Source organism: Apostichopus japonicus, chromosome 21, assembly GCF_037975245.1.
Source record: "Apostichopus japonicus isolate 1M-3 chromosome 21, ASM3797524v1, whole genome shotgun sequence".
Classification (NCBI taxonomy): Eukaryota; Metazoa; Echinodermata; class Holothuroidea; order Aspidochirotida; family Stichopodidae; genus Apostichopus; species Apostichopus japonicus.
This window is the reverse complement of record NC_092581.1, coordinates 3,483,569-3,503,755: the sequence shown is the minus strand read 5'-3', so window position 1 is coordinate 3,503,755 and position 20,187 is coordinate 3,483,569. Positions and strand designations below refer to the sequence as shown.

At 37.0% G+C, this 20,187-nt stretch overlaps 1 protein-coding gene across 14 annotated transcripts in view; it reads left to right on the top strand.

The window, feature by feature from the left end:
- The window catches only part of LOC139962740 (androglobin-like), a 62,441-nt gene that overhangs the window by 5,752 nt on the left and 36,502 nt on the right, over window positions 1–20,187 (top strand). For 6 of the 14 annotated variants that reach the window (XM_071962993.1, XM_071962992.1, XM_071962995.1 and 3 more), the window contains exons 1-8: window positions 1,818–2,242; window positions 12,332–12,437; window positions 13,220–13,273; window positions 14,238–14,417; window positions 15,057–15,275; window positions 15,794–15,933; window positions 16,734–16,823; window positions 18,747–18,929. In XM_071962993.1, coding sequence (XP_071819094.1) covers window positions 1,833–2,242; window positions 12,332–12,437; window positions 13,220–13,273; window positions 14,238–14,417; window positions 15,057–15,275; window positions 15,794–15,933; window positions 16,734–16,823; window positions 18,747–18,929 — 1,382 coding nt within the window. In that variant the 5' untranslated portion in view covers window positions 1,818–1,832. Of the gene's footprint in view, window positions 1–1,817; window positions 2,243–3,123; window positions 3,278–7,276; window positions 7,351–11,850; window positions 12,071–12,331; window positions 12,438–13,219; window positions 13,274–14,237; window positions 14,418–15,056; window positions 15,276–15,793; window positions 15,934–16,733; window positions 16,824–18,746; window positions 18,930–20,187 lie in introns of those variants that run through there. The other 8 variants (XM_071962998.1, XM_071962997.1, XM_071962999.1 and 5 more) reach the window with 6 other exon arrangements.

The window sequence follows — 20,187 nt, the reverse complement described above, 5'->3', positions numbered from 1 at the left end:
TGATTGGATTTGACATCATGGATTCATAAGAAAGGGGATATATACAGCTATACCATATATAGTATTCCAGAGGTTTGTACATGTGTAATGAGTAAATATTCTACCGATTGAGCAATAACAGCAAAGTTTATTTGTTCATGGAGAGCTTTGCATGCTTCAGGGGGGAAATCACAATTCAGAGGATTGTTTGGAAACGTGCATCATAGACGTTTATTATTCTTTTGTGTCACTTATGCCGCATACTGAGATAATTTACGTTCGCAATGTTGGGTGTACTCGCTCACAATGTGCTGTCAGGAAGTATATTTGCATGTAGAAGTAAATAATCAAGCGATATGTAGACCAACGGTCGACTGAAGGCTGAGATTTGCTATTCCGTGTCCAGAGCCGAAATTTTCCTATAACTGTTTAGATTCTCAAACCTTTAACAGGAACTTAATTATTCTCCATCATTAGCAAGAGTTCAATGTATACTTCTAATATCTTTAAACGACGAGTCAGCTGTCAAACTTTCATACCGGTAAACGTGATCAGTTTGAGATGAAGAAATACTCATTTTATCGCCGATATATATATTTAGCAACTATGGAAAATTCTTGTTTGAAATAGAAGATTTTTAGTATTCGCCAAAACGATGTTGATAATGTTTTTACTTTGGATTTGACTATTGGATATTCATTAATTAAACGAGAGGTTTTACATGCATATTCCTGTCTATTGTACAGGTTCTGTGTTGAAGCCTTTTTGTTCATATTATTATGGCATGTTCGCCACCTAAATAAATAAAAATTTAAATATTGCTTTTTACAATCATGCACTGCAACTCTACACAAAATAACTTGCTAAATTGTTACTTCGGCAAAGTGTGAATACCTTTGACAACTGCAGTCAGCCTCGGTCACTGCAATTGGTTCACACTGGTATGTAAATATTATCACGTCGATGCGTTTGTACCTGTCCTATATCCTTTACCTTATAAGTATACGTTTTAGACAAACTGCAAAAAAATGTCACCTTTCTTACAAAAGTCACGTTGGTCTGGTACCTTACACAAAACATTTATTGACTTTTAACTTTTAATGCCAATCAAATTTCAGTTTTGTAGTCAAACCCATGCAGTACCACAGTTGACTTCCTTCACATTATACAGGATGGAATCACAGGAACAATAATATTTTCATTTTTTTTTCACGGAGATTTAACTTCATTATTTCCTCTATAGAGGCAAATGATTTATATAACTGACACAAGTCAATCAATGTCTCTTGGGGGAAACATTACAAAAGATTCCAACGTTTAAATAGACATAATAAAACTCAAGTGTTTCGGTTTGTTGATACGACCATTTTGGAGAATGTTAAATCCTAAATCAAACATTGTTGTGCTATTTAAGCGTCATTTGGGTAACTTACCAACTGAAAGTTGTACCACTTGAGCACACAGCATATATATATATTGCCAATTACAGCTGCCTATAGCGAGTAACATAACTTACGCCTGTGCCCGACGGCGGTTGCTAACAACATCGTAGAAAGGCCTAACCTCGAGGACTAAATTCTGGCCCGTTTTTGCACGGTGGTTTTTGATTGCATTCTATATTTTTTGGTTTCTTCTGACAAGCGATATTTATACTTTCATAAAGTTGATTAGACGTTTTTTTTTTACGGAAAGGACACGCAAAAAATGGCCTATTTACCATGGTCTTGGATCGAACTTGAAACACTCAACATTTTAGAGTCCACGATAAGAACAGTACAATGTTATATAATCTACGCGTAGCATATATTGTATTTAGTTTGTGAAAATAACAGCCTCGATTTTCTCAACAAGAAATGGCCAAGTATAAGAGAGAACTATCTTTGCCTACTTATCCAATATCCCTGGACGAAATTTATGACCGAGCAGACAAATATTCTCAAAGTATGTTACGGCGTCCCATCTTCTCGGTTGAAGAAGATGAGGATGACATTCTACCTCAGCTTGGGGGAGACTTTTCTAGATTTGCTGGTCTTGGATCCAGGTCTCGTTTGACAGAAAAGAGATTGTCTGTAGCTGTATCTCATAGACACACTGCAAGAACTTCCCCTCGAGATAGAAGGCGTTCCGTAGCTCCAGATTTTCAATCGAAACGAATGTCGATCTCACCGTCAACGAGAGAAAGTGAAGATGTTAGGAATAATGCAGCTGTGAGTTTAATGGATCAGCTTCCTAGCGAGCTATTAAAGAAATTGCCGAGTGGACGGTAAGCAAAGAGCGCATTATCATATCTAAATCAAATAGAAAGATATAAGAAAATCATATACAGTACATATATATTGATATATAAAGAGGTATTAACTGACGTATGGCGCAAAGCCAGTAGGCCGGGGTGGGGGCAGGCGCGAACCCAGCGGGTCGAGGACGGTGTGAATACCTACCCCCCCCCCCGCGCCCCCTGCTTAATCAAAATTGAGTCTGGTTTCCTGGAACACTTTTTGCTCCTTCAAATTGGTCGTGTAGATTAACGCCCGGGGGCGGGGAGGGGACATTGAGTTGGACCGACAACTGCTCCCTCGATCTGCCAACCCCACGCGACCTCACATTTCTCAGTACCCTGTGGATCTAGTGTATACGCCATGCTATGTTCTAGACATGGATTAGAAACTATGAAAACATATAAGCGGGACCCCAATGAAACTTGCGACCCCGTCCAACACTCCTCCACTACTCTGGCTGAACTCACCCTTCGTTCGTCCCTCTCTACGGTAATAGAAATGCAAGAATGGTGAGTTTAAACTCGTCATTCTAGAGTATACGGTACAATTGTACCGTATATTTTAGCCTATGCGGTAACCATTCGCCTTTATTACTTACATATTAGTATGAGATATGTTATACTCTCCTCTGTAAAAGCATTCTTTCATTCCGAGTTGAAATCATATGAAGTAATATGCCTATATTTATATAAGTTAAAAAATTTTCACTGTTATTTATGAACCCAGCCAAGCCAGACGACTTATGGCATGTTGGTATAATCTCAATCTTATGACAGTGCCTGCTTTGAGCTCATCATTACTTTTACGTTAACTTTGTTCCCTAATCTCTAAACAAACGTCTGGACAGTCGAGCCTAGTATAAGTGAACTTCTGCTTGACAACCGACGCATAGAAACACTACGAACTAATGTATTTCACTTAACAGGCAGACGGCGTGTTTTCGTCTAACTAACCGATATGACTTCAAAACAGGCCAAGGAAAAGAAGTCGTCGAATAGAGTTAATTCTGCAACCAATAAAGAGTAAGATATTACCGCGAAGTTAGTCAGAAAGTAGGACAGGCAGACGGTAGTTGAACGAACGATTGACCTAGTGTTATTTTTGTGTAGGAAATGATAGGTTAGGATATGTGTACGTACATGTATGCAAGAGTTACTGCGCTAAATGTGTCGAACAGTCGATCGTGTTTTCGGGAACAACCTCAGCTTATCGGCTGACAAAAAAACTAGGCCATTAGTTCACACATAACACCAAAAATAAAAAGTGCCTAACGTGAGGCCTAAAACACCAATTTTGTGAAGTAGGCTAGGCCTAACTTAAGTTGGGTACCATTACTTTCCGCACACGTACCGTTTGTTAGAGGAGCAGAATGGCTGAACGATATTATCACGCACTTGGATATAATTTAGGAGGATGGAGCAGGATATAAGTTGGCTCCGGGACTGCAGATTCTAAGGATAGTTTAGGTTCTGAAGATAATAAATTATCAGAGCTGTATACACGGCTTTGTTATGATAAAACACTTTTAAACAGGGCAACTTTATTTAGCTGTAGTTATCAATATGACCTGAAAAAGGATAAATCGAGCTGCACAGGAACAGAATAATGTGGTCTTGCTTAGTTTCATCAATTATGGAATAGCTTTTTCAGAAAGACCAATATACAGTAGCTTTAACAAGTGATATATTCTTATGATATTCCAATATATTATATTTATTATATTCTAGGCCTAGGCCTACTCACGATTACAAAAACAAAAAACAGGACACCTTAAATTGAAGAAGATAATAATGTATGTACATTTAAGTGGAAAAAAAATTGTTTTCTGCACTAGATAGTTGTCAGCGAAAAGTGCTCAGTGGATAGTACAGTGTGGGAAAATAACTGAAGCCCTTAAGTTAGGCTACTGAATTGTGATGAGCCTAGGCAAGGCCCTTACAATTTTCATCTGCAGATTGACCAAATGAGCTGAATACACCCCCTAATGAAATTATTCATATGATGATATGTGGTATCTTTGTGATGCCAAGAAGAGAAAGTTCTTAAAATAACAGCAGTAACTAATACTAAGGAGTAAGGACAATCTGATTTTGCTCTATGGTTTAGTTTAATATGCCTGGCCTATGAGATTTCATGAATGCTTTCATCATACTCTGCCAAAATTGGGTAGCCAGCCTATATTTATATATGATATTGTCTCAAATCAATATGCTCCAAGCAGGGAGAAATTTCCTTTCAATCCCAAAGAGATGATGTTTCCCTTCTTTGAGCAATTTGACTCATGACAATTACAGGTATAATTCTCTCTATTTACGGAGGAATTTGGTCAAACGATCAATGCAAGCACATACCTGAAAGGTAGAACGAATCAACTGAGCAAAATCAAGCTCATCATTACCACTATCCTTTCAAAGAACATTACTCCCCTTACTATCACAAATTTACCGTACACCATCATACATATAAGTCGTCCTTCTGTCTAATGGACCTACATTGATCATTGTTAAGAAGTTAGTGATTACCCTGTACTATGTAAGTATGAAGCATATTGTAGAATCTTGCACATTGCAGAATACAAATGTTTCTAAACTGTCAGAATAAACGGAAACGATGATGCTTAGAAAGAACTGAGGGAAAAATTTCATTGGAGCTGGCCTTAGCAAGGAGACAATTAATCACAACGTTGATTTTACTCCACACATGCATCATCTGAGAAACAAATCTAGCCTAGGCCTAGTAGCGACAGTACTACTCCTACTTCTTGGCATATATAGTTAAAGCACTAGCTTAGTAGAATATGCCTAGTCTAGTCAACTAAAAAGGCTAGCTTATTACTACTAATGAACCAAGTGCCTGCCTGAGGCCTAGGCTAGTATTAACACTGTATGCCTAGGCTCTAGTGATGTGAATTGCCTCAAACATTGCTCCCAGGTACCTATCAATTACCCACATCAGGTAGACCTTAATGTTGTTCAGTGTATCATACTATAGCTCCAATGTTAGGCTGTCTACAGTGCGACCATGATAAGCAGTTCTTTTTTTGTGTTTGTACAGCTAGTTGTATTGCCATTGGGCTCTACATACTAGTTACTGTTATGCTGTGATGTTCATCCATTCATCTATAGATGGAAAAGTTGCAACCAATGACTTCATTTCAATTGGCCTGCAAGCCATCAATAAGAGCATCAGTTAAAGCGGCAATTTCTCTCGTTGAGGAGGAAAAGGAGCAACAACTGTAGATCCTGAACTAGAATAGAGAAAGTGGGTGGGGGGTTTGGAGTGGTAGCAGATGTTTGCACAACTTTTCAGCAGACTAAGGTGCATGGTTCCTGTTTGTTAATGTTTCAGTTGTTCTATTCCAAGTAATCTACCAATTAGGTTTTAATGGATCCAGTTTTAGGAAGATGCATCTAGAGAGATATTGACCATGTTGGGGGATCATGTATGTTAAATCGAGGGTCTCTTGACCATGCTTTGAAAATCTGGATTATGTAAAGTAGATTATTAGAGATTTAGAGGAATAAAAAATCAGTAATAGTCTTCATTCTTTCCTTGCTTTTACAAGGTTCTACAATCAAATCAGTAATTTTACTGAAACTGTGTGTAAGACTATATTCTGACAGCATATATATATGGTGTTCAGCCATGACAATGTTAGTGTCGAAATACACTTAAATTAAAAATAAATATAAACTTAAATTTGATTTGGTACAGTCGGTTATTGTTCACATGATACTGTACTATATAATATATGATATATCTCATATGATACTCAAACCTGGTAGGTTGATAATTGTGAATATATACAGTGTCACTCTCAGATCTCTTGAATTCTTCCTCATACAGTGTAGTTCAAATCCTTTGAAATTATGCTAAGAACTGTTATTGTTACATTTCAATTGTCATCCGCATGTTGCTACTACATGAAAACTGGTTTGACCATGATTGCACAAAAGTGAATATATTCTAAAGGTGATTATAACGCAACGTGTAAGCTCTGTATCCAATATAGGAACGTGAAAAAGTAAATACAAACTGGTATACTGCATCACAATTTTTTGTTTTCAAGTTCAAATAAGCAGTTTACGATGTTACATTTGATGGATATTACATTTCTAATCCCAATATATAACAAAGCATTCATTACTCCCAAATAATATCCCATAATCTCATCATGGTTAAAAGTAGCATAAGTTTAATTCTATTGCTAAAGACTTAACCACTTCCACGCTAAAACTCCCACCACCTTGCCAGATCTCGAGAAATGTCGTTCACGTGTTGCTAAAAGCGGTTGTGTGTAACAGTTTCCATAAATGAACACAAGGTGATAGTTCAGCCAGTTGTGACAATTTGCAAATGCTAATACCTCTCTAAACTAATCTCCAATATCATGCTTCAGAGCACTAGTATTGACAGTAAAAACAGTTCCTAACCTTGATCTGATAGAATCATGATATTCATACTGCTCGTACTGACAATACAAATGCTTTGAAGCAGGACATAACAATACAGTATAGAAAAATTTGTCCCAACTGGGTGGATAGTTTCTCTGCTTTGAATACCATTTTTAGATCTGTCTGGCGCCCTCTCTGCCACCTAGTCACAGATGAGCAGATAGTCTAGTGAAATTCCTCTCCTTTGCTGCGCCATTCTCTGAGCTACTGATTAAATAAAGTCCAGGAATGGAGAGGTCGAACATTGATTGGATTATTTATACAGTTTAAGCCCTTCTATACATTGCTGAAAAAGATCTATCCCGACTTGCATAGAATGTCAATAAGGTATTGATTTTCGGCACCTCTTTGACAAGGGAGTGTTGACATGCTATTGTTTTCTTGACCTATCAGACTTACCCTTAGCTGCTTGTTGAGTCTCTCCCACCTGCACAAGGGAGATTTATCAATTAAATGTACACAAAGGTGTATAAATATTACTGTTACCATGATAGTTATGCATTTGCTAATGATACCCAATTTGATCAAGGAGCAAGCGATCACATTATGCAGCATACCCAATCGTGACTTCAAACGTACACCATGACACCGAGCAGGAAAAACAGTATTCGTGTTAGTAATCGTAGCGCTAAATCTCAGGGGTAAGTTAGAGGGTTAAGACTATCAAGGCACTCTACATTAATGAACTAGGACTTGTAATACTAAGCCAAAATTGCACCTACAGTAGTCTGCAGTACTAACATGAAATTATACCAGACAGACTTAGCCCAGGTCAGTCATATTCAAAAGTATTATTCCCATTTAACTGCCATTTGGCCTTTTCTTTGTGTGTGTGTGTGTATGTGTTTGTGTGTTTTGACCAGTGACTGACTGAAGTTCTGATAGAATCTAAACCTATTTTGCAAATTTGTTATTTTATGGAATTTAATGCTTATGGTGGATTGGTCCTCCATGAGTGGCAGACTTGCAACAAGTAACTTCATTTTATTATCAAGTTATATTATTGTCTATCTATCTATATCCGTTATATCTATTTGTCTGTCAATGATGACAACTTCAAAAACTAACTTCATCAAATCACTATTAAGTTTTGACTTTTCCTGAAAAATGGTGAACTTCATCTTCGAAGAGCTCTCAGGCTGTATTTTCCATAAGGTATAGTAAACTTTGTTTCATTTTGGCAAAGGTTTGTAATATTCATTATTCACACATAGTAAGATACTCCCTGACTGTACCTTAAGAGATGACTTAAGTCAAAGCTAAAAGGTTGTCCAGTTGCTTCTTCCATGATACAGAATATTGAAATTTATACATCTCAGAGAAATTATGTGGCTTTCTTGTATTTAAGGGATAAATTTGATGCGTATAAATGTAAAACCCTTGACTCAATTTAAATGACCTTTGTTTAAGGTTTAGTCACAGCTTTTCAAGATGGATTCAAGTACATGTACAAATAAATAAATAAAGAGGACATGATTAGCTAGAGCTGAGATGAAGATTTGAAGCGATTACATCATGAATACAGTCATGTGACTGTGTTACATGAATACAGTCCTCTGTTACATGAATATAGTCCTGTGTTACATTAATGCAGTCCTGTGTTACATGAATACAGCCCTGTTTTACATTAATACAGTTCCGTGTTACATGAATATAGTCCTGTGTTACATTAATGCAGTCCTGTGTTACATGAATACAGCCCTGTGTTACATTAATACAGTTCTGTGTTACATGAATATAGTCCTGTGTTACATTAATACAGTTCTGTGTTACATTAATACAGTCCTGTGTTACATGAATTAGTCCTGTGTTACATTAATACAGTCCTGTGTTAATTAATACATGTGTACATTCCTGTGTTACATTAATACAGTCCTGTGTTACATTAATACAGTTCTGTGTTACATGAATACAGTCCTGTGTTACATAAATACAGTCCTGTGTTACATTAATACAGTCCTGTGTTACATTAATACAGTCCTGTGTTACATTTACAGTCCTGGGTTACATTAATACAGTCCTGTGTTACATTAATACAGTCCTATGTTACATGAATACAGTCCTGTGTTACATTAATACAGTCCTGTGTTACATGAATACAGTCCTGTGTTACATTAATACAGTCCTGTGTTACATTAATACATTCCTGTGTTACATGAGCACAGTCCTGTGTTACATTAATACAGTCCTGTGTTACATGAGCACAGTCCTGTGTTACATTTACAGTCCTGGGTTACATTAATACAGTCCTGTGGTACATGAATTAGTCCTGTGACATTAATACAGTCCTGTGTGACATTAATACAGTCCTGTGTTACATTAATACAGTCCTGTGTTACATAATACAGTCCTGTGTTACATTAATACATTCCTGTGTTACATGAATACAGTTTTGTGTTACTTGAATACAGTCCTGTGTGACATTAATACAGTCCTGTGTTACATTAATACAGTTCTGTGTTACATTAATACAGTCCTGTGTTACATGAATATAGTCCTGTGACATTAATACAGTCCTGTGTGACATTAATACAGTCCTGTGTTACATAAATACAGTTCTGTGTTACATAATACAGTCCTGTGTAACATTAATACAGTCCTGTGTTACATTAATACAGTCCTGTGTTACATGAATACAGTCCTGTGTGACATTAATACAGTCCTGTGTTACATTAATACAGTTCTGTGTGACATTAATACAGTCCTGTGTTACATTAATACATTCCTGTGTTACATTAATACAGTCCTGTGTTACATTAATACAGTCCTGTGTGACATTAATACAGTCCTGTGTTACATTAATACAGTCCTGTGTTACATTAATACAGTCCTGTGTTACATTAATACAGTACTACCTCAAGATGCCAACTGTTTTCTTTTCTGGAAATCGTTGTCCTGCGCCTGTCTTGGTTGATTTCTATCGCTCCTGACCGTCACCTTTCGTAAAAAATAGTCGCCAACTCTAAGATCAGTCAACTCCACCTGATTGTTCAATTGATTAATTTAAAACCAGTCTTTGAATTGAATCCCTGTTTAATGACTGTGAGGGGGAATAGGTAGACAAATTCAATCAGCTCACTTCGGGAAACATTTACATTGGAGACACAGTATGAATCTTAATAGCACTGAGCACTGGTATACATAAAGTGGTGAGCTCACTTCGGGAAACGTTTACATGGGAGATACAGTATGAATCTTAATAGCACTGAGCACTGGTATACATAAAGTGGTGAGTTCACTTCGAGAAATGTTTACATGGGAGATACTGTACAGTATGCATCTAATAGCACTGAACATTGGTAATGTCTGGTATACATAAAGTAGTGACAGTATACAGGTATATACTACAATGGTATTTAAAGTACTTCATCTGTTGCTTGTAAGTGGATGACTATTTTGCAAAAGTGGCAAGTACCTTTCTCACCATCAAATACAATTTAATGACATTCTTGGTTTGTTGGTACTGATGCCTTAAAAAATGTCCACAATCTTGAGAAAATCTATTGATAAAGTTGAAATTGACAGAAGATTAGAATGATCTATCACACTTTAATTGCAGATGTCAATGTTAAGCAATGCTTGTAGTATACAAAGATTAAGGGCTGAAAGTTTTCTTTGTAGTTTAGCTATTGCAGCAAAATGCTAGCTAATTGCACCATTTTGGCCTTGAAGGAAAACTTCATAGAGTTCATTTAGAACACTACCGTTACCAGAGAAGTGACATTGATGGGAAGGAATACAACTTTAATAGCTAGAAGTCTGACATTTCCAGCTTACAATATATGCTTACAGTAACTCTCTTTGTACATCAGTACTATTAAAAGCTCTACACACTATACAGTTGGTGTTGAAATGTGATCAGAACCATCATATTAAGTCAGGACAGGTTACCACAGTTGTTCATATCAGGTATAAAGCCTTAAAAAATGTTGTCCTGACATCACTTTACACAACTTCTGAGAATCTTGTAAAATTTTGAGCATTCTCTTTTGCAATCTCTCACTTCTCTGTATTGCCCTTCCCCTAGTACTTCAGTAGGTCAGAATTATGGCCTCTTTCAACATGCTAGTTACAATGTCCTCGAACATATATTGGATTAAATCAGGGAAGTTCCCCGCAGTGTTTAACTGTTTGGTTGTTATCTTATTGGTTATTGTCCTTGGTAACGCAGAAATGTTAAGACATCCATGATAGAAAATCTATAATTCACAGGGTCACCATTCGCAACATTGGCCTCTACAATAAATTGGTGTTATCTCACTTGCACCCCCTAGCCCCTCTCGCTTTCCTCCTACTCTGGTAATATTCATTTAAAAATGTCTTCCTTTATATTCAGCAAAAGCAGATTCAGAATATCTTTCAAACTAAAAACAATGGTTTATTAATTTACAAGCAAGGTCTTAATAGCTGTCAGCTATATGGTTTACTTGTTTACAATGGCTACTTATACTCAAATTTTTTAATTGGATACAATTCAATTAAGAAATTTTGTAAGTTCAGTTTTGTAAGGCCCATCACTTTATTTATTAAAGGACCTACCCCACCTATATATTGGCTTTTGATCCCCTGGTTGGGGGGGGTTATAATCATATGCGATAACCCTAAGTACCTCATGTTTCCATGGGGTCGAGCAATGTTTGCAATTGGTTTCTCTCATAAGGTGTATTGATTTTATGTTCAAGGTCCCTCCTTGGATGATTTCTACCAATTGCCTGCAACCATGTTTATTGATTTTCCTTTATGTCTTCAAGTTGTCAGGAAGCTTCCAACCTTTACAATCCTTTATTCACTTTTGCTGTCTTATCTTTGACAACCCTTTTGTGTTTGTTGTTATTAAGTGTTTGACTCTGCTACAATGTGTAAGCATCACATATTGAACAGTAGAACTGTTATATTTGTTAAAGCCAGGATCATCGAGTTGGACGCTCAGTAGACTTCCAACAGGAATTTATGCTTTGCAATGTAATTTCATATTTCCATTCATGGATGCATCCATATGCATCTATTGGATAAAAGGCATCATGTGATAACAGTTGGAGTACTACTTTAATGAGTATTCATTAGACAATCTGAATATTGACAAGGAGATTTGCAAAAGCAATTTCTTAGGACCTCAAGATGGCTTCAAGGAAGCAAAGTTACCTAATCTCTTCTGTTTTGTGTACTTTTATTTGACATTCAATGGAAGATTAAGCAATTTTTGGAATAGAGTCTGTGCTAAGACATTTATTCAGTTTGATTTGTACGTTATTTTTGGCAATGATGCAAATGTTCTTTTTCTCGATTCGCATACCCCATGGGTGACCAGGAAGGATTATCTAGTAGGATTGGGCATTGGAGAAAGGCTCGACTTTTCGTAAGGTGTGGTGTTAGTCGTTATATCTTTCTTAAATATATTGGATTAATAAGTATGATGTCCATTGCCTCAGGTGCTTGCTAGGAGTCTCTTATGCAATGATACAATGTATCTGAAAATAAAGTTTGAAGGTCTAATAACAAAATGTGTTTTCTGAAAATAAAGTTTGAGGTAAACTTACCAGCCAGAACTGATAAGGATATCGTATCATTTTGGTTCATTTATCCTTTGCTTGATGTCAAATTTTTTCCGATTTCATTTGTTAGAGCTGCCTCTATTGCCGCCAGTGTTGTGGGCTCTCAGGAGGGCAAAAAGCAGAAATTACTGATATGGCCAGAGTGGAGTGACGCGGATATCAATGCAGAGAAATGGGTAAGAAATATAAAGCAAATCCATTTTAGGTAGATATGCTGAAAAACTTTCAATTCATATTAGTTCTTTATGAAAATTTATCACATAGAAAGCAACCCTTTTGTGTGCTGACCATTTATTGACAGTCGGGCTAGATCCGTATCAAAAATGCAATTCCAAGTTAGACATGAAGCTTCTTGTCAATTTGTTGGAAGGGTACGATTTGAACCAGATTGAACTTCAGGGTATTATTTATTGTTAAATATTTGTATTATAAAGAGATAAATCTCTGCATGTTACTTTATCTATTTATAAAGAGTACTACTGTATGCTTAGAAAATGTTTTGTTTGATACAGATTAATCTATATACAGTCTACATAAATGACAGTGAAACTTAAGGGAAAGGGATATAGGACTTACAGAATATGCATTAGTCTGAAACCTTCCCCTTCCCCATGCCACACCCCCCCCCCCATCCCTGAAAACAGAAAAGAAGACAATTTGATAGGGAACTGTTGTCCATACCTATAGTAAAGAAGCTGGCTACAGCACTATGACAGCAGTGTAAATCCATGAATCCTTGACTCTTACCATCATAGATTGACATTGATCAAGTCTTTTAATTAGGATGTGATGACTCAAATCCATAATATTTCATCATTGATTGCTCAATTAATTGAATATTGTCAAATACTTTGGGTCATGTGTCTCTTGGTAAGTAAGGTACGCATGTACACGTTTATTGGATCGGAGGATTTTACGTTTGCACCCATTAGCTAAATTCTGCTTGTTTCTCTCGCAGGACACACCACACAAGGCAAAGGAAAAGGAGAAAGGGAAGAGCCCTAGCAGCATGGTAGGTTATAACCAAAGGCTTCTTTCTTCCGGTAATGAATTTCCATCAAGGTTTTTGATTGATTTTCAATCGTTTTGGGACAATTAATTTTTTCCCCTTCTGTACTGAAGTTTCATATCCCACTTCAAAGCAAATAGTAGTGACAGTAAAAGTGGTTGGATATCATGTTTCTATCAGGTATAGGTTATGAACTGTTCATACTGTCAGTATGAGTGCTTTGAAGCATGATATGATAAGACAGTACAGAGTGGTATAAACATTAGAATCAGATAAAGGTTAGGAACTGTTCATACTGTCAGTATGAGTGCTCTGAAGCAAGATATGAGAGGACAGTATAAAGTGTTATTAGCATTAGGAAATTGTCCACACTGGCCCGTTGGTTGCAATTCCAGTTTGAGAATCTGAGAATGTGGATCTGAAGAATACAGTAGTCCATAAATAGATTTAACAGGAAGAGCTGTGTGAAGTGGTTATTCTTAGCAAAATGCTTTTTGTTTACATAGGCTGCTGTTAGAATTAAATAGTTCAACATTAACGCACATTTCATTGGTAGGAGCTAGTCAACAGCCACAACTTCACGACTGAAACAGTCAATCATCAAATAATAATATTTTAGGCATAGTTAGGGGAGTGAATCTTTGTAAGACCAAGCAAGGAAGAGAACATATTTTTCATCCTTTGCTGCACTTTTAAAACGTCAAGCAAGCTTCTACCATGATATAAAAAGAATGATACTGTCTGGCAGATAAAGCAATGTTATCTAAACAGCTCTAAAAGGTTATCGATAACCTTTCAGAGGTGTTTAGATAAATACGGCTTTATCATTCTTTAGTTTTCAAATGCTATTTTTAAAAGAAAAAGGTTGGCTTTAGACATAATATCTAGTGGTAAAGCAATAAATATATCATAATAATATCTCACATTCTGGAATAAATTCATTTCTTTTGTCTTTTTTGATCTGTAGCAACACTTTTTTGATGACCCTGATGGTAAAATCCAAATGCCTGCATCGCTATGTCATAAAGTAGACCATTGGCAGAGACCTCAAGACTTCATCACAGATAAGACACCGGTGATCTACGACCAAGACAAAGGCCATGAATTTGACCTCTTGGTCAGCTATGATGTAAACCATGAATGCGAGGTAGATTAACATGGTTTTGTTTCCTCCCCACCCATCCCCCTCCCTCTCCTTTTAGTTCCTTGTCATTTTTTAGCCATTGCACAGAGTACCTGTGGTTAAAGTTATGTTTGTTTACTTCATTGGCCTGTTTCATTGCTTATTTGGGACAGAGAGGTTCAGTAATGTGTCCACGTTGTGCTCAAATTTTGAACAGATACTGACAGAGGGCCTTGATGTATCTACTTTAGTTCCTCAAACAACCAATGCCACATCCTCCAACTTTGCTGCCAAGCCCTCTAACTTCCCTTCCCCCCCCCACCCTTCACCCATCCCCCTTCCCTGATACCCACCTGCACATTTCCACGCAAAAATTAACGTAATTTGGCGAGAGAGCAAAGTAAAAGTATGATTAAGATTTGGCAATTGTACAAACTGGGAACATAGATCAGAAATCAGAAAATTTGGCGGATTGCGAAGACCTGTCGGTTCGACTAAAGTCTTTTCCAGGAGGATATGATTCCATCTTAAAAGCGTCTTCCATCATCAAAATATTTGAATCTTGTACTTTAACGCCCCTCAAATGTTTAGAAATTTCAGGAAAGTATTCTTGATTTTTTTAGCAATTTCACGATTTCTTCTATTTCTCAATGTAACTTATAGGTGACAAGGTGGATAGTGGCTCAGATTACAAACCTCTGGAAGATCAGTGCCTTACCAGACTCTGAACAAGGGGACCCTTCATTGCAAGGGGTACCGGGAGCTGCTACCCACTCGTGGAGACCCTGGGATCATATCTTTGCTCTCTGTAAAGTTGGCAAGGGACCTCACCAGCCACAGTACAATCCTCATGGCAAATATATCATAAAGTTGTATTGGTTGGTGAGTAAATGTCAAAAAATGTCACTTATCAGTATCATTTTTATACTGTAACCCATCCTTTAGCCAGCTGCATACATCTCTGACTGAATGAGTTCCAACTCAACTTAGGTCGTTGTCACATATTTTTTTTGATAGCCGTTGAGACTCGTCATCTTACAACTGACCCCAGTAGACTAAAACATTGACGAGGGCACACAACAACTGCTCTCTGTTAACGACCCGATGCTCGTTTAGGTCACATGGAAAGTACTACCCATTGATTGATTACATTTGCTGGAATTGGGCAGTTTTGAAAATGTCATAAATTGATGGCCAGTCTCTACTGTCATAGTCTTAAAAGCGCATGTATGCACACTGATCGACTATCCACTATTTTTCTGTGTCATAGAAAGTTGAGTCGCCTCGCTCTCGGTGAGAAATTTTGCGGCAGGCTTCATGTTAGTATCTTTCACACTGAAATTTTTTATTAGTTTCCACAATTTGCTCAACAGTTGCATTATTTTACATTGTTATACTAGGGGTGCTGGAGGAAGATCATCGTGGATGATTCCATCCCGTTCGACGACAGCGGGAGAATCCTTCTGCCTACCACCGGCAGGAAGAACGAACTTTGGCCGATGCTGCTCGCGAAAGGACTCATCAAACTGATGTCCCTCGAGTGAGTGTTCAAGATTCATCTTTTCTCCACCAAACAAAGCTTGAAATTTGTTTAAGGTCAAAGTTTGCCTGTATCCAAAAAGACTATAAAAATATATTGTGAATTGTCCCTTCAGAGTTGTAGCATGCATCTAAATGTCCCTGGAAATCCATTTTATACTTTTCATTAGAACCATCCACGTAGCAAAGGTCTTGTAAGGCACTTTATACTTTTCCACAATTCCTTACATCAAAGATTTTCAGTTCACAACAGATGTACCATTTGTATATATACAAGGGTGATGGGTACCTGTTAGTTACACCTGTTTTGTGTGTCAAAGAATTATTTCATAACATTTGTACAGAAGATAATGCTCAATGCCTCCACCCCCCCCCCCCCCCCATCAAAAAACAACACAATAGCAAATATAATAATCTGTAGCAAGTTGGGTAGAAGAGTTGCTTAAATCTTAATAAAACCCAGCACACTTCTTTAAAGTGTGAAATTGCTTCAAGGCCTTAAACCTTTAGCCAGTGATATTATTGCATAAGTACTTCGGCATGTAATGATTGCTTTTTTTTACTTTACTTTCAATTACACCCCACCCAATGGTAGTGATTGCATTTTTGTATCTAACTTATATTTTCAGTTACACCCCACACAATGGTACTTGTAAGTTTGGCTTGAAACCCTTTAGCCAGTGATATCGTTACATAGGTACTTTGTCATATAACGATTGCTTTTTTTGTATCTAACTTTACTTTAGTTACACCCCACCCAATTGTAGTGATTGCATTTTTGTATCTAACTTATACTTTCAGTTACACCCCACCCAATGGTAGTTGTGAGTTTGGAGACGTCAGCGTGATCCATGCTCTCACCGGCTGGCTCCCCGAGACGATACCCCTGCAGTAAGTTTATTTCCATCGTTTCAGATTTATTATAAAACTCTCCTTTTTTCACCACTACATTTCTCATTAAAACATTTTCAAGCTTCTATAATCAACAATATGTTTCATCAAAAAAACATCCACAACCATCAGTCATTATTATATGCACAAACCAAAGCAATTGCACAACATACCATACACATCATGCCAAGGCATAATTTGCTTTATTTTCTGTTGAATCCGATTATTTGAATATTATGCGATGAATTTGGAATAGTACGTTATAAGTTTGTCTGTTTCAGTGAACTATGAAATACTTCATGTCGATGCCTTGTAAGATCCACCATTATCTGGTGGTGTAAGTTCCATGGCATATCAATGAAGTTATGACTTTGATTTTGAATTAATTTACTAAGTTTAAATGCCGAGATGGTACGGGATCATTGAAGTGCGCCCCTTTCCTCTCCCTTCTTCCATCCCCTATCCCATTCCTCTTTCTGTTTGCCACCCATTGTAGAAGTTTAAAAGAATTTTTGTGATTAAAAAATACCATGGATGGTAAGAGACATCTGCCGATACTCAATTGGTAAACTTTCAGAGCAGTTTAATAAGTAAGCATTGTATTTCTAGACAATGTCCTTAACTTTAACTTGTTCTTGGAGACGATGGTCATATATGTGATGATGAAAGAGATACTGTGAAATAATCAGAATACCATCTATGTACTTGTCCATTGGATATGCAAGAAATACACTGTGTCAAAAGTAGGTGACTGAGGGGGCTGCAACCAGACTGCATAGGACTTAATGTGTGGTGCTATGCAGTTTCACATAAATTATAAACTGCAGAGATAATCTATATTGTCTGATACTGATTCAGCCTTGCTGCACAGGATCTTGCAGCTGCTGTAGTTTTCTTATTGGATATGGTGCCGAAGGTTTCTTAAAAGTAATTTGTCCTGAAATGCATTATGCCACATAAAATTACGTATTTCTTTTGAAGATACTATGAATATAAATGGCATATACCTTAAATATCATATTTTGATCCTGTTTTACCATGTAAACTTAAAAAAATAAATATCATGTCAAAGGAATAAGGAAATGGCAAGTGTGGGTAATATTCTATTCTGGCAACCTTATGGAATGGCCGCAGGTTCTGTTCTAGAAGGCAGACATGTTTTTTTTTGTCAGTCACACTTTGCATTGTACAGTCCTATACAGTAGAAGATTACATACAGAACTGTTCATTAGTATTTTTATCACCTTATAACCCTGTCCAGCACTCATCAAGAGTGTTTTTCGCTGTTTAACACCCTTCAACACTGTTGAGCGATATGCGTGATTGTTTACTGCTGTTCAACCCTGTCAAGGGCCCACTGGACAATAATCATCTCTTTTAACACTGTTGCACCCTGTCCAGCACCCTTAGACAAATGTTGTGACTGTTACTAGTGTTTAGCACTATTGAGGACTACACCAACTGATCAAGTTTAAACACTGTTCAACAACAATTAACATTGTTACCTAAACTGCGACCGCATTCAGTTATTCGCAGGACTTTCAAACACTAAACGACAGTTGCTCGTTTTTCATGCCTACTTTTCTAGTCAGGTCTGCACCCTGTTCCAGATTCTCCAACCTTGTACAAATACTGTTTAGTACCCAAAGCTGTAAAACATAACTTGAAACCCAGGTTTTGTGTCATACTTATGGTTATAGTACTACTAGCTGCTAAGATTTCATCTATTTTGGATAAAACACTTAATTCTGCTTAAACTTTTTGTTTCAGAAACTAGGATGTTAATTTCTTCTCTATTTGGTTTTGCATCATACCTCACTCATTGTTGTGCCCTGCCCCCCTCCACTTTTTTTACCGGTACATTTTCCCTTTATGCAACTTTTCCCTCCTTTTTTGCTACTAAATCTTTACTTCAATTTTAAGGCATCTCTACCTCCAAGCTGCCTCTGAAATGCTCCTATCTGATCAGCTAGACCCGAGCAAATCATCCGGTAAAACCCTTGTAGAGCAAGGGGAATTCCCATCGGGGAAAGGCGATTCTAATTCTACTGGCACGTCAAACTATCCGAGAGGCACGGCTACGCCAGAGGCAACACAGCTCGTCGGGTATAAAAAGTGCTCTTAGCATTTTAAACAGCATCGTAGAATTGCCATCCAAAAGTTCATCGCCGCTTGGTTGCATGTTGTTAGCTATTATGACATTTGGCCTGTTTGTTTTTTCTTTTTCGTTTTAACAGTTCTTCCACTCTCTTCGTGTGTGGTATTTGATGTGGACTCACAGCTTAATTTCTTTCTTTGTTTTCTCCTTATCCTTGTTTCCCATTTTTGTTTTCTTTTCATATTTTTTTCCCTTTCCAAGTTATGTTACTTGTTTTGGTGTTTTGACAAAGGAAAAATGTAATATCTGTGATGATAGTCTTTGAAATGTCTCGATGGAGGGATAGATACAGATGTATTAAACATGATAATTGATAATTAATTGGACAAAAGTCTACTTTTGTGGGTAAATTTGTAGCAATTTGGGTTAACTTGTTGTGATTTGTGGGTCGATTTGTTGTCATTTCTGAATTAATTTGTAGTAATCTTGAAACATCTGTTACATCTGTTAATACATAGAATGACAGCAGTTAAGTTGACTTCCCATGTAAATATCATCTAATTGGTTTATTCTATTTTTTCGCTTGAAAATGTGCTTATCAGTCAGTCATGATATCCATGAATGGAAAGATTTTAGTTAGTTTGAAATCAGGCTTTTAATATGTTCCAGCCATTTAAAATGATTCCAAAGTTGAAGGGGAACCTGAAAGTATGTGAGGTCATTTGTGCACCAGTTTAAAAGTTATACCGTACAAATTTTGCTAGTTGGACTTGTTACATAAAATAACGCACTGTGTAGGGGGGAGACGAGTAAGTACCATTGCAGTGTAATAACGAAGTTGTAGTTAAGAAGTTATAAGAATTTCTGGTACAAAATGAAGAAAAAGTCTTCACATACAGAAATACTCTAGAAGTATCCATGTTCACACCTTTCCCATGTATAATGTACTCATTTCTTGTTCACACATTCATGAATTCATCAGTTTGACATTACCAGCCATTAGAATCATTCAGTCCACTATCCATACATCACATGACCTGGATCAGACTGGCTGTGACATTTTTTTTTCTGTCTGCAGCACTTTTAGTCTGTGGGAGATAAATTAAGTTAACCAATCATACGCAGTAAAATGTTAATAAGGGTTGTGTAGAATTACACACTCACACAGCAGTATGTATTGTGGTTAACCAATAATGTGGTAGTGAAGTATGCATGGTTGGAGAAGTTTATGACAGAGTATAACTTTAGTGCAACGTTCCTTGAACG